The 15,663-nt window shown below is 42.6% G+C and overlaps 1 protein-coding gene across 3 annotated transcripts in view; it reads right to left on the reverse strand.

The window, feature by feature from the left end:
- Window positions 1–229: 229 nt before the first annotated feature.
- Window positions 230–15,663, reverse strand: part of ZCCHC2 (zinc finger CCHC-type containing 2) — a 43,239-nt gene continuing 27,805 nt past the window's right edge. Inside the window, exons 10-14 of one of the 3 annotated variants that reach the window (XM_069958125.1) lie at window positions 15,345–15,397; window positions 14,631–14,716; window positions 13,659–13,787; window positions 3,198–4,664; window positions 230–2,606 (exon numbers count right to left, since the gene is read on the reverse strand). In XM_069958125.1, coding sequence (XP_069814226.1) covers window positions 2,545–2,606; window positions 3,198–4,664; window positions 13,659–13,787; window positions 14,631–14,716; window positions 15,345–15,397 — 1,797 coding nt within the window. In that variant the 3' untranslated portion in view covers window positions 230–2,544. Of the gene's footprint in view, window positions 2,607–3,197; window positions 4,665–13,658; window positions 13,788–14,630; window positions 14,720–15,344; window positions 15,398–15,663 lie in introns of all 3 variants that reach the window. The other 2 variants (XM_069958124.1, XM_069958126.1) reach the window with 2 other exon arrangements.

Here is a 15,663-nt window from a genome sequence, read left to right on the forward strand (position 1 = left end):
AATGAAAATCCACTGCGAGAATACAGAGCCATAGGCCATAGCAGTACAGAGTATCACAGCAAAGTTTGCTGTGAAACTTGCAGCATGAAATCTGCTGCAAACTCGATACACACCCTAAATCTATTAGAGTGTACCCCAGCAAATTCTCAGTCCAAACATAAAGTACCACACTGGCTGCAAGGCAACAAACTTTCCAGCCAAAGTAAATAAAGCTGCAATACACGTGTAATGCTTTCCTGTTTTTTTGTTTTGTTTTTATTGCTGTTAATTCAAGGAAATAATTTTGCATAAAATTCAAAATCTTTTCTAGAAATATAAGTAACCTTTCCAGTACATGCTGTATCTAGTATGTACTGGAAATATCAAAGAATATGGTAAACATACAAACAATGAGAAGGTAATGCGTCGCTCTTACAGTACAGAATTGTAGAATCCTCTACTCTGGGTGTTCTGTTAGTGGGTGACTTTTGTAACCACAGAGGAGATTTGTACTACCTTCATAGCATTCAGTCATATCCAAAAATATCTAGAATTTCAAATAAAATATAAGCTATTTCTTCTTAAATAAAGCTTTATAGGAGCTAGCAACTAAACGCTGTTCTCAGACATCAGAATTTGATGCCTTAAAAAAAAAATACAAACATTAGCTGGGGAGGACAAAAAGGTGTTTTATATCAAACCTACTTTTTTTTTTTTTTCTTTTTTTCAAGTATTGCAACTTGCATGGAAGTGACTATACATTGTAACAATTGCTTTCCTATGCTCTGGTCTATAACACTATACATGTAGTTTTACACATGTATTTACAAGCTTAGGTATGGCTGCTGTAGAAATTTTTATCCTATGTAAAAGACATCTTATCCTCCCATTCTCTTAGATTTCCTTTCACATTTGCTGTCTCCAGGTTTATGCTGCCCTATTCGAGGGTGGTTCAAAGTAGTGGCATAGACCGAGATTATAGCAGAGTTGTCACCTGTTAATATATAGTAGGTTTTATAAACTCTAAAAGTTTCACTTCCAGTACTGTCATTGCAATGATGTACACATGTAATGGGTCCTCCATATTGACGAGTATTGGGCTCCCATGATGATGATTCACAATAGGGATAGGAAAAAAAGCTATCAGCACTTGGAGGGCAGGGATAACCTGATGCCCTTAAAACACTAGGCTGACGCACTGCTTGACTTGTGCCGCTTCTAATCTTTGATTTTGTGACAACTACACCATATGGGCAAGTGAAACCGCTATAATCACGTGTTTGTCATTACGTTAAGCTATGCTCAAATAAGGCAGCGAAAACATGACGACAGATTAATTTTAATGATAGGAAGGCCAAAAAAAGGCAATACAATGCTGGTAAGTGACTGCTGCTTTAAACATGTCCATAACTCCCAGATAACCTCAGTGCACAAAGGTATAAACATTAACTGGCAGAAAGGACTGTAGTGCATATGTTGGTGAGGAGTTTATGGTATATAAACTGAAAAACAGCAGTATTAGTCGACATCAAAAAAAAAAAAAAAAAAAAAAAAAAAAGTCTAGACTTTCACATTATGCGTTACATTTAGTGGTAGAAATGGAAAAACTAATAGTAACGCTTATATATTTCTAAGGAGCAAAGATATTCCTCAAATTTACACAGTAAAAGGCTTTCTAGAATTAAATACTGTCATACATCCTGAGTGTAAATAAACTAGACCTGCGTGTGTGACTTGCAAAAAAAACCATTAATGTTCTGCCTAGATGAAAATACAAGACCTTAGTGTGAAGGCTTCACCCACACACGTGTAAATTTATCGGCAGTCCGACAAGCTTAAATGAAAAACCTAAAACATAGGTTACATCCTAGACTGAAACATCTCAGACAACTGTCAGAGAAGGGGATAACAGATTCAGGGAAATCCACATCAATGGAATAAACAGTTGTGAGGCATCATTCAAGTCATGTCAACTCAACTCCTATTTCTCAAAATAAATACGATAAAGGAGTACTCTCGACATGGATTGCCAGTGCTCAGTATAGGAATTTTTCCACCTAAAACATTTATGTACAAGCAATGACAGGTCCACTATAAATGAATGAACACAGATTCTCATTTTCCACCGGTTATCTTAAAATAAATCTATTGAGATTGTTGAACATACAGTGGAGAAGCTCTTCCTTATCTACAGCCATATACGTAGAGAGGATGCAAAATTGCACAAAGTCTCTAGATCCATCGAATAAATGCAAGGTGCCACAGTCAAGTCTTCTGGATTATGAAGAGTTTGGGATCGATAAAGAAACCTCCTAGTCTCCTGGTCAAGATCCTGTAGAACTGACTATCCAAGTTAGGTTACTAAACCGCTCTTCGTCATGGCTGCTTCCTGTCTTCAACTCCAGGTTCCATGGCACAGATAACGATTTACCAACAGGGTGAAGCAATGGCAAGAGCTTAGCTCCCATTATTAAAAAGCAAAGGAAAACTTCTGTACCATAACAAGTGGACTCTGAGAACATTTTTTTTTTTTTTTTTTTGTCATTTATTTTCTGTGGACTGGTGTCAGTCTGCAGAATCCAAAGAATCATTAGAGGGATTAGGGAGATATCTCAGCCTGAAAGTGCCTAAAACAGGGAGAAAAAACTGCTAAGTCAGTGTTCACAAAGCAGAATTTAGTTCAACAAAAAGATTTAACGTGGACAAAGAAGCACAACAAAAAGGCACTTTCTAAAAATGGAGGATCCAAGCATTAAAAAAAAAAAAAAAAAAAAAAAAAAAAAAAACTTCTCTAGAACCTTACTGTACAGCCCCAGAAACAGGACGTTCACGCTGCATACTTTGGGGGCTGTGCTCTTATTTTACTCTTCATTTTTTTTCTTTTGGCTATAAAAGGCTAACACTGTAAATATGTCATACAATAGACAGTGATATAGAGTTACCGAGGCACAAGAGTTTTAAATGGTTAGGCACAAATGAAATACAAAACATCATCAAGACATGTAGGAAGTTACACATTTATCTTTTTTTCTTCATTTTTGTTCAGTGCTGTTAATACACAATATGCCAATGGTGACAAAGATCAAAGCAGATCTTCACCATTGCAGAGTTACGTAATACACATTCACACAAACACACAGCTACATCACAGCCATCATGTGGAGGAAAGGAAAGACAAGACAGTTAGAAACAGGTCCTCTGGGAACTATCACGATTACCTTGCTGATTGGCTTCCATTGGTGGCTGTTTACAGTCCTGTGCATAATGACCATTTATCCCACAGTTATAGCAAGAAATATTTCCATTTTTCTTTGTCACTGATCCATTACCACTGCCTACGACATTAGTTGCTGGGTACATTGGGTACAACCTAGCAAAACTTGCCATCTGTTGCATACCATAGTTGGCTTGACCTCCAAGAACAGGGTCATGTATTAGTCCATTGGTGTAAGGGGGAGCCTGATGAAGGAAGACAGGAAATTGCGTCCCATTGCTCTGGTGTGCTTGGCTGAGGTAGGAGTTATTGCAAATTGATGGAATAAAAAGTGGGGAAACTCTTGTATACATCTGTCCAGCAATTGTGTTCGGATAGTAGAAACTACCAAAGGGTATAGCCCCGCTGTTTCCACATCCACATCGACGTCCGCAAGACCCACAGGCCCCTTGTCCTACTTGCTGAGTAGGCGGGATTGCCCCATTTGTGCTACTATTACCAACTGCAGCACTAATGAAGGAAGTGCTATCACTCTGTGCAGTACTGTGAGTCAATGCAGGACTTGGACTAGGTGCTGGTCCAGGGCTATGGGTGGGAACTATTGGAGGAACTGACTGTAACTGACCTATACCACAGCTAGGTGGCTGAGTAACAGCAACAGTAGCAGAAGCATTCAGCACATTAGTATTTGGTGAAGGCACCATACCACTAGCAAGCGCCGATGCTGAAATAGGGAAAGAGACTGCTGGAGGTGCTGCAGGCAAGTTAGTGCCTGGGAGAACCAATTTCAGGTTTGTAGTTGCAGGCACTGCTCCAGTATTTCCATCTAAGTGAGGTGCAACTGGATTAAGAGTTGCTATTTGTGAAATGGGTTTAGCTAGGGGGTCTGAAGCAGTGACATGGGAGGCTGTAAACCCATTAGGACTGTGAACGGATATGAAACCAGCACTGGCAGTCCCTATTCCCAAATTAGTCTGTGTTGATCCATTAACTGCACAGTTCTCTGTTGGCCCCTGAGCAGGTATCTTCATCCTATGCACGGCAGGGCTGCTTGGCTGACAATTACGAGGGAGAAAAGTAGAAGGAACAGGTAGAGGAGGAGGAAGCAAGTCAATGCATTTTTCGGATTCTGCCAAAACAGAAGCTGTGGGAGGACTTCTAATTCCAGGAGAATTCTGGTGAAACACTTCTCTCACTGGGGACATGGATACAGGACTAACAAGCATACCAAGAGTCTTTGCATCTGAGGGTATGGATGGTGGGAGACCATGTTCCAATTTATCTGTACTGCTCGGCATCATACAATGCAATGTAGGCAAAAGATGAAAATGTGAGAACTTGGGATTGTTCACAGTCTCAGTAGTACTGTCTTCACTGTTAAGGTGCTCAGACAATTTGGGAGTAGTAGCATTAACTGCTCCAAATGTTGTGAAAACATGTTTGGGGGAGTCCTCTGAGTTACTGTCTGAATCTGGAAAAAAGAAAAAAGATAAAAAAATAGAATGAGGGAAATCCACACTGAATATAAATAAAGTAAAATTAAAAAAGTGCAAGTAAAAATAGCCAAAATGGTTTGGGGCAGTCGATAACAAATTGCATTTTGGCTATTGCTCAGTCTGTTTCTTTATTGCCAAGATAGGATTGTGCATTCAAATGGCTTCAGTTTCTCTTTGAATAGAACAGTGTCTATATAAAAGTGTAGTCAACCCAAAAAATGCGACACTACCATCATTAAATAATTTAGGATGCCCTGTTTACACATCTCTTCACAGTTTCTTGATATGGCTTTTTATTCCAGAGATATGTGGGTTTAAAATTTCTTAAAAAATTTAGTTAATAGTCAAATGGATTAAAGAGGTTAAGGCTAGGTTCACACTGCATTTTCAGCATCCGTTTAACGGATCCGTTTTTTTTAACGTCCAGAAAAATAGGGTCAGCAACGTTTTTTTGTCCGTTTTGGTCCGTCAAAAAAAACTGATCCGTTTTTTTTTAATAATGGAAGTCAATGGAAAAACGGATGCACACAAATGAATCCGTTTTTTGCAATCAGTTTTTCATGCGTTTTTTGCAAAAAACGGATGCGTTAGACGGATGCTGAAAAAGCAGTGTGAACCTAGCCTAACCAGCGATTAAAAAGTTTTGATATATTTCTGCACTCTTGGTAAGCAATAAATATATTATATGGTACTTACCTTTCCATGCTCCCCTGGTGTCCCCCACTGACACCAGGCCCGCTATCACTACCAAGGTGTAATGTTTAAGGTTCAAGTTTGTCCTGGAAGTAGCTGGGCTGCAGTCAGCGGGGGACACCGGAGAGGCCACATTGGGATACCAGGGGAGCGCAGAGAGGTGAGCATAACATGTTTTTCTATATTCCTGCACTCTTGGTAAATGCTGGATAACCCCTTTAATATCAGGTGATAGGCATGATTATAAAGTCAGGGGTATGTATTAGGTATACATGCCCATCAATGTAAAAGATTCACAACTGCTGACTGTATAATCGCACCCATCACCTCATATTCACTCCCATTATTAAAATGAAGATTACACCCATCTGACTAAACAGAAATTATAAACCCACACATCTTTAAAACAGAAGTGAGTGTCAAACAACTGTAAGGTGTTGGGTAATCAGGGCACCTTCAGCCATTTTACGATAGAAACATCTCATTTTTGGGGGTCTGGCTACAGGTTCTCGTTAAGCCAATGTTGCATCTTTTGTCAAAAATAGTAAAAAGGCATATAGGTTAGCTAAATGGACAGCCAAACAAACAAAAATTACTTATGGGATACGCCAGCGAATTTCCCCCCTCCCCCCAAAAGTGACTAGTTTCAAGAAGTTACGTAGATTTGTAGTTTGTTTATATTCAAAATTCTTAAGCCTTCTAGTACTCACAGCTACTGTAAGTTAGGGCTGGGCGATATTGGCCTAAATCAATATCGCAGTTGTAGCTGAGGTAACGATAATTAAACGATAATTATGACACACCCCTTTTTGCAAACCACACCCACTTGCCATGCCAAACCAGCAATATTTTGATTCAAAAAAAGTAAAAAAAAAAAGTAACCCACTGAGCAGCAACCCAAGGCTGTGCCATTTAGTCCACTGTCATTATTATTATTATTTATCGTCATTATTAGGGGGTCTCAGCAGAGACCTGGACGTGTATCTACAGGGGATTACATAGGGAAAGGGGTGTATTACTATACAGGGGGGCTGATACCAGTGTATGTCTATACGGGGGGCTGATAGCAGTGTATGACTAAGCAGGGGGACAGACGGGTGTATGACTACACGGGGGGCTGATAGGGGTGTATGTATATACAGGGGGGGACTGAAAGCAGTATATGACTATACAGGGGGGCTAATAGCAGTATATATGACTAAACGTTCATTCCTCCTAAGCTGCAGCACTGTACTGATAATGATGCTGATGGAACTACAGTACAGCAGCCTCCCAAATGCTGCTCCTCCATATCCTGCCGTGTCCACACACAGGACAACAGGTGATGCGGGGGGGGGGGGCGCTCGTACGGGCCGGGTGCAGTCGCTCGGATGATGGGCCGGGTGCAGGAGGATGGGGCGCTCAGACACTCTCACCACTGCTGCTTCTCCACCTCCCGCTCTGATACTGGCGTCCCTGCACATAACTGGGCTGCGTGTGTGTGTGTTGGGGGACGCTCTGACAGGGGGAAGGTACTGACAAGCCGGGACTGGAGCAGGGAGGAGGCGCTCTGACAGGTCGGACAGCTCAGACCAGGAGATAAAAATACAAAATACTGCAGATACTGTCCTGGCCAAGTTGAGGTCGGTTAACCGACACCAGAGACTATCGGTATTTTTGGTTAAGTAACTGGCTGAGTGATAGAAAACAGAGGGTGGTCATTGATAGAACATATTCAGGGGTTTACTTACTAGTGGGGTACCAAAGGGATCAGTGTTGGGTCCACTTTAACCCCTTCAGGACCCATGACGTACCGGTATGTCATGGAATCCTTTCACTTAAGGACCCATGCCGTACCGATATGCGGGTCCTTTAACGGGGCGCCGCCGGGTCACGATCGGGGGAAGATGGTTGCTGTTTACTACAGTAGCCATCTTCCTGTGTCACATAGGGGGCATTCGCACCGCCCCACGTGACGCCGAAATCCAGCTATACCGGAATAGAGCGGTAATCGGTGCTGCCCGTGTCACGTGCCCATGGCACCATGCCCCCTCATCGCCCGGTAGCCACCGGCTGGCCAATCACAGGCGAATTCGCCATTGCCAAATATTGCACCTTCTCTACTCACCTCATTCCTGTGACTATCGGCGAGCAGAGAAGGAGTTCAGCTGCAATCCGGGCGCCGGCCCAGCCTTTGCTGATCCCCGTTGCCGCCTTATCCTACCTCTGTGCCTCCTCCTCCCCCTGTGCTGCTATAGTGTCAGAAGATCAGCTAGCTCCCTGTCTCCCTCCCCTTTGCCTCCTCTGCTGCTGTCTGCCCCGTCCTCCCACCCTCTCCTGACAACCTCTACCCTCTGCTGCCACCTTCTACCCTCTGCTGCCAACCTCTCCCCTCTCCTATCCCCTTGCCACCCTCTCCGGCCCTTGATCGGTGGTGATATTGTCCTGCTATTTCTTTGTGTAAAAAAGGTTTTCTTTTCTGAACACAAAACTTTTTTCCTGTGTAAAGAAAAGCTTTTTAACAGCTCTAGAACCCTTTTTTATCTGTGTAAAAAAAGCTAATTTTCTACATACAAAACTTTAGATTTCTGCATTAAACAAAAACAGCTTTTTTACCTGTCAAACAACCTCCTTTTTTACTCTGTAATAAAGGTTTTTATTACACAGCGTTGGCTGACAGTTGCAGACATTCTCAGGAAAATAGAGAAACTATAAAAAGAACCCCATTACAGGATCTACACCACCCAAAAACTGTATTTAGGGGTGTAGGGTGTATGAGCATTTCAAAAATGTATTTTCCTAGATTGAATGTGCTACAGTGGGTGAAAAGTAGAATTTCCAATTTTCACACTGGTCAACTGTCAGAATAGTATGACTTTCCACATCAGTATGTGATGCAGACATGGAAAGTCTGCCCTCCACTAACCTTTATTTTTTTCTTTTAACCCCTTGTGAGCCTGAAAAATTTAAGGCTAGACCAAGGTTTTACTGTAAAAAAATAAATTTTTCATTTTCACGCCACATTGTGCCTGTCACCAGTAGGGTCCATATGCTGACTATACCCCTTGTTACATTCCGTGAGGGGAGGAGTTTCCATAATGGGGTCACTTGTGCGGGGTTTCCAATGTTTTGACAGCACAGGGGCTCTGCGAACCCGAAATGGCCTTTGTCCTCAATTCTGGCCAAATCCAGCTTCCAAAATAAAAATTGTGCTCCTTCCCTTTGGAGGCTTTCCATGCACCAGCTTTACACTTTGTGTTCACATGTGGGGTACTCCTGTAATCGGGGTGAATTGCTCTACAGGATTAGTGGTTTATTTTTTCTTATAACCCCCTGTGAATCTGAAAAATTCTCACAGCACATTGTTCCACATTTGTGTCAGTCACCAGAGGGGTCTATATGCTCACTATACCCCTTGTTACGTTACCAGAGGGGTGTAGTTTTCTAAATGGTGTCCTTTAGGGGCGTTTTTGGTAAATTTTGGCACCCCAGAGCCTTTGCCAACCAGAAGTGGTACTTTGAAAATTGGCCAATTGTAATGGGAGGCTTCAAAATTCACTAGGCGCTCCTTTGTATCTGAGGCTTATGTTGCGTCAAATGCAATATGGCCACATATCATATTTCTATAAACTGCAGAAACAGGGCAATAAAAATTGTGGTGGATCTCTCTGGAAATAGGTTTTCTATTATAAAAGATATTGGATCACAATATAATTTCTGCAAAGAAAATTGAAATGTTCAAATTTTCTTACACACTTCGCTTTTATTTCTGTGACTCATCTAAAGGGTTAAAAAACTTTCTGGAAATGATTTTGAGGGGTGCAGTTTCTGAAATGGGTACCATGGGTATAGGCTGCTGCCACTAGGGAGGCGCTGACACTAAGAGAGAAACAAAGGAAGTGACCCCCTCCTAAGCAGGATATACCCGCCCACAGGCACTGAGCTAAACCAGTTTGTACCTGAGCAGCAGGAGAAGTCAAAAACAGATACGGGAGGAATAACACTAAAATGGAGAAAACCACCATACCAAGGAAAAACCCAAAAGAAAATGGGTAGGTGCTGTATCCCCCAATGAAGACTACGAGAAAGAGATTTTAGGGTGAGTAAAAAAATCCTCTTTTCTCGTGCGTCTTATTGGGGGACACAGATACCATGGGACGTCCAAAAGCAGTCCATGGGGTGGGAAAGATAACAGCTAGACAAAAGAGCTTGGTGAGAAGGCAGAGAATAGCACCAACACAACCACCAACTAGGAAGGGAGCAAGAGTTGATGCTGAATGCATCCGAGAAAACCCCTACAGGTCCGCAGCAAAGTAAACAGGAATCCTCACCCTTTGAGACTGCAGCTGCCTAAGAGAGAAGACTGAATACTTGGCATGTTGGCCATAGGCAGATGCAGAAGGTGAAGTCCTAAAGTAGCACTGTGATAGTCATGTAGGCAGAAGAAATCCTTTACTGTTTTACCTAAGGAACCAAGAGACCTCACTTTACCCGGATCAATGAGAAGATGCAATGTGGCTGGTGCTGACCAAAGACAGCTACTTGAAGTAGAGCACCATGAGAAAATAAGACCAAACCTTGCTGAGGGCCATCTGCAATATAGCAGAGGGGGCGGTCTAAGCAATACTACTAAGCCATACTACTGGGTAACAGCCAGAGAGACAAATGCCAGAACGTGGTAGTTATGCCTAGATAAAGGACAGAAGAACCACCCTGACAGTACCAGGATGAAATAATGACGATCTGTATGCTGCCAGCCACACAGAGGACCAGAGAATGACAGTCCGGGGTCAGGTAAAGCAGGGGATTCTGTACCTTGTTACGTGGCACACGGAGCAGGATGCTCGGGCTTTATAAGGAATATAGCCACAAGAGGCATACAACAAGGTTACGCTGCCTGAGAGCAGTTAATGAGACTTGTTAGTGGAAACATATAGAAGACATCATGGTGTAGTAACAAGTTACCCTATGATGATTCCCTGATGTGACAGGTACAGATCATGGAAGTCCTACGAGGATGAAAGGTAATACAGGGTAACACGAGCATACTATCTGCAAGCAGAAAGTAACAGAGGACTGGAAGCAAGTAATGTGCCTGGTCAGACATGTAAACTAGACATGTAACAGAGTACTGCAGTGTGTGGTCTGGGAGCAGGGAAAAGATCAGGACTGTGTCCCAATGTAAAGGAGAACTGGATACGAGAAAGGCCCAGAATCACAAGGATAGTGAGTGGACCTGAAGGAGGTGTGTTACATCGTGTAACCGAATACCCTGATCTGTGCGCACCGAACTACAAGTAGTTGGATCCATATCATGTTAAGTAAAAAGTAAAACAAACGCGCTCCTGATATATACACTAGTAGCAGACCAGTGTATGTGGTGGTTACTGCCTCCACCCGTAAAAGTAGTTAAAAATATAAAAAAGAATGTGTTGTGCACGCTAAGTACATAAAATACTATTGTAATCGTGACTACAAATGTAACACTATAATAAAGCAGCTCACCAGTTGCAGTATGTAGACTGGCTTGGATCCATATCATGCAGCAGAGAGCAAAGCTCTGAATAACCGTGTACCACCACCTGGCAGGGGGTAACATGTCCAGTTCTATGTCTGTGGCATAGGAATCTATGGCATGAAGATCAGAGGCAGGTCTGAAGCCCCGCCCGCTAATGGCTGATGTGATGCTTGTGACATTCTGTAGCAGAGTGGGTAGCCCTGAGTAACACAGGAACATGACTGGCAATTGGCGATGTGTCTGGTCCCATAACCTGTATGAAAAACCATGTAGCAGAGGGTTCTGTTGAGAGCACAGGAACACCGCATAGTAATAGGTAATGTGTCTGGTTCCTATTTAGCAAAGGATTCTGCCCTGAGAACACAGTAGTCCCCCTAGGAACGGTAATGTGTCTGGTTTCGATTCCTGCTTGTGAAACCATGTAGGAGAGGGTTATGCACAGAGCACAGATACACCACCTGGTTGACGGGTAACATGTCTGGTTCCATGAACTTTTCGTGACACCAAGTAGCAGAGGGTTCTGCTCAGAACACAGTAAACTCAGTCTAGTAGCGAGTAACGTGTCTCGTACCGGATCCTACTTGTAACACCATGTAGCAGAAGGAACTCCCTGAGGGCACAGAATGTGTCAGTGTGCATGTGGTTGGAGGAAGACCAGAGTGTGTATATTATGTAATCATAGAATATATATATATATATATATATATATATATATATATATATATATATATATATATATATATATATATATATATATATATATATATATATATATATTACACACACATACACACACAAAATCTAACACAGAGGGATGAACCAGCACCAAAAATGCTGGATCTGCAGACCAAGGGTTGCTGGAACATTGGCCATAATAAAAGCCTGGCCTGTTGCAAGCCATTCTCATGTATGTAATGGTGTAATAACACACTTCCACCAGTAGATGGCAGGAGGGGCACAGCAAGTGTCCCAAGCTGCTGAGAATAGGAAGCACAGTGTGTGGTAGCTCCATTAGTAGTCCACACACACAGCAGGGGAGCAGCAGCAGCACCAGCACACAGGCTCTGGAGGGAGCCAAGAAGAGGGGATGCCGCAGTCCGCACTGCCCCCGAAAAGGGACAGGGCCTACCGGTAGGGGTGGGGCATCCTACAGTAAAGGCTCCACAGAGAGCCATAAGTAAGATTAAGGTGGGACGCTGCGGCCCGTCCGGCTCCCAAAAGGGGGCGGGGCATTCCAGTGCAGGCTTCACAGTTTAAGAAAAGAGGCGCAATTCTCTGGCCCGCGTAGCACCCAGAAGGGGCGGGGCCTGAAGGGAGGAGGTGGGGCATCCCAGAGCAGGCTCCAAAAAGGTAAGAAGCGGGCTGTGCAGCGCCCAAAAGGGGGCGGGGCATATCGGGAGAGGGCAGAAGCAGCCCAGTGTGTACTCTGGAGAGCCACAATATCGGAAAAAAGTGGCGGGATGCCGTGGCATCCGGTAAGGGGCGGGGCTCAGGGAAAGGGGCGAAGCAGGGTGGGTCTAGATTACCCACTGTACCCACATGTTCACTCTTCGAGCGGAGAGTGGCGGCAGCGGACAGGCTTTCACTCAAAGCAGCACACTGAGCACGGCAGGATTCCGCGGCAGAGAGCTCCACCACGGAATTGCGCAGTGTTTGCTCAGTGTGAACCAGCCCTAAGTGTCTAAACCACCTAGCAGCAGCAGCCTATACCCATGGTATCTGTGTCCCCCAATGAGTCCCACGAGAAATATAATCTTACAAGTTATGGGCATTAGATCTCAGGATCCAGGAATTATTCTGATTGCCACTGTAGTCAGGAAGGAATTTTCTCCCTGTGATAGGGGCAATTGTTTTCTGCCTCATAGGGAACAGGAACTGTGTCAGGAACTTTCCAGAGCAGGAGAGGTTCTGCTACTGCTCTGGGCAGTTCCTGACATGGACAGAGGTGGCAGCAGGAAGCACCATGTAAAACTGCAAAGAATACATCACGTCTAGCAGGACATACAGAAGCTGATAAGTACCGAAAGGCTTGGTATTTTTAAATAGAAGTAAATTACAAGTCTTCATAACTTTGACACCAGTTGATTTGAAAGAAATTGTTCTCCAGAGAACCCCTTTAAACCCATCTGTTCGGCACCTATCTAAACTTTGTCTCTGTTTACTGGGGCAGTGGTGGTGATGTGTACCTGTAGCTCAGCTGTAATTCACCGGAATGAGACCTGAGCTGCAGTAATAGCTTGCTTTGTTCACTGTGTAGCGGGAGTGCCAATCAGTGACTGATCGCTAGATATGGATAGCTCAGGCAATTTTGCTTGGAAACCCCCTTAAAACGTAGAAAACCCCTTTATATATTTATTACAATTGTGTCTTAATAGCACCAACTACTCCGCATTACACATAAAATGAAATGGATCCACGATGTCCATGCATAAATTTCCATCAAATGCACATGCATAGAATACAAACTGTCGATTTTGGTTAAGGTGTTTTGTATGCTCATGCACTTTAAATACATTTCTACAATAAATTCAAAGGGGTAAAAGGAAGCATCAGCAAGAACTACCTTACAAACATATATTCCACTACAGCTTAATAGTTATGGAATAGAAGAATGTAAACATACCAAGCTCAAATTCATGTCTTCATACTTCTTACTGAACTGAATAATCTAATGATTTCTGTTCACCTACATGCTGTTCTATTTCACACCCGGCCCAACTTATCTAAAAATCCGAAAGTATTCTTTTCTCAAAGAAGCTATCCCCATTTAAATGCCAACCTCTGTCTTTTTCTTCTTCACTCTCAAAGCTCTCTCTCCTGTTATGGCAGGGGCTAGGTGGGGAACTGTAACTCTCCGAAGAGGTTTCGCCACATGTTTCATGCCCAGACCCAACTTCCAACGTTGGATCTAAAAATAAAAGAAAGGAAATGTTCTATCAAACATTGTCTGGTCTGAAGATGCAAACCTGCAGAAGACAATACTGTAAAAGAATGATGTAACATTTCTATAGCTTCCAGCTATACTAAATGCAGATACCAATTTCACAGATTTACAGACCATTAGAAAGGTTTTCAAGCATGAAGAAATGTAAGTAGTGTATGTTTTAGGTGTCCTGTATTCCTTGGATTGTTGCACTGGAATCACAATCCACAGGCAGTCTTGCAGACAGTAAAGCTGACTTTACAACTGTGTATGCCTTTATCCTTCATGTGATTTTAGTTGCATTTCAGGCATTAGTACAAGGCAGTACAATATTTAAAGCAACCATGCTCTAAAGTATAAAAAACAGCCCTAGAAGTATTCCCATGTTCTTATAAATACACTATAGTGATTTTCAGGAGCCCTAGCAATTAGGATACTTGAAAATAGAAACATAAGGGGGAAGCAAAGATTTGTACACTCCAAATATTTTTATTTTTATGCCTGGGGAGCAGATTTAAAACAATAACCTGCAGTCACCGCCCTGTCTACCTTGCCTCTGCCTGTATTGTAATGTTCTATCCCAGCTGTGCAGGCGCTTCCAGCTGAGAGGGCCTCCCACCTCACAGCCTCAGAGTGCAGGTAATTGTTTTTAATCACCGCCTCCCCTCTCTGACTAAACTCCCCTGCCCGGATAATCCCTTTAATTTCTAAAATGAAATGACCATGGTGAACTAATAAAGCAAAAAAAAGCATTATTTACAAGGTTTTCTTAGCCAACAAAGGATGAAACATGCCAGATACTGCCAGACTTCTATGTGTAATAATCACCTTTCCCAGTCAGAATCTTTAAGTTTGGAGGTGGTTTCACCCCATTTGCTTTAAATACTGGTCGTCCATTTAACTTCTGCGCACTTCTGCTGAGAGACCACATCAATGACAAGATTAAGGTTACTAGACAAAGTTAAAAAATGCATTGTTTGTAGTGTTTTAAATCTCTCTATAAAAGGACAAAAAAAAAACTAAACAGGAAATATGCTAAATTTTTCAGAAACCTACTGTTAAAACCACCCTTTAAATAATAACCAAGTCTTATTTAGGGTAGCTTCTTACGTACCGTATCTGTAAAATCTGCTGCGGATCCGCAGCAGATTTGATATTGTGTTTATTCATTTAGTCAAATCTGCTGCGGATCTGCAGCAGAAAGTCCACTGCGATGCAGTACGTGTGAAGCTACATTTAGGCAATGTGTGTCTGCAACAAGGTGGAAAAAAAATACACAGTAGCACGAGTGCTGCATACACACTGTTTAAATCTAATGCTTAACAAATTAGAACTGCAAATAAATTTATCTTTGGGTCCATTTACTCAGAAAGATTGTCTTACAGACTGCCAAAGATTTGAAGCCAAAGCCAGAAACAAACTATAAACAGAGATGAGGTCATAAAGGAAAGCCTGAGATTTCTCCTCTTTTCAAATAAATTCCTGGCTTTGGCTTCAAATCTTTGGCAGCTAATCTCTCTGTGTAAATGGACCCTTACTCACCTATCTGAGGTGTCCCGTCCTACTGGATGGAAGTTCCGCTTATCCAATGGTTGCTGTTAAAGAAAAAAAAACACAATTTTACCATTACTAGACAACCATGACCTTGCCAACTGTCTTTTTGCTGTAAAAATTCCAATGAAAGCCTCCAACATGTGCAACTCTACAGGGTTACCATGTTAAAGGGGTTGGCCACTAAAATTGCTCAGTGTATAGTAATAGTAAGTATATTCACTGTATATACTGACAGCAGCTCCCTGTGTACCTCATAGAACTAAAATCAGACACCCCTCCTCCAGGCTGTGCCATCCTGCTCTGTGTT

Source organism: Dendropsophus ebraccatus, chromosome 2 (genome assembly GCF_027789765.1).
Source record: "Dendropsophus ebraccatus isolate aDenEbr1 chromosome 2, aDenEbr1.pat, whole genome shotgun sequence".
NCBI lineage: Eukaryota > Metazoa > Chordata > Amphibia > Anura > Hylidae > Dendropsophus > Dendropsophus ebraccatus.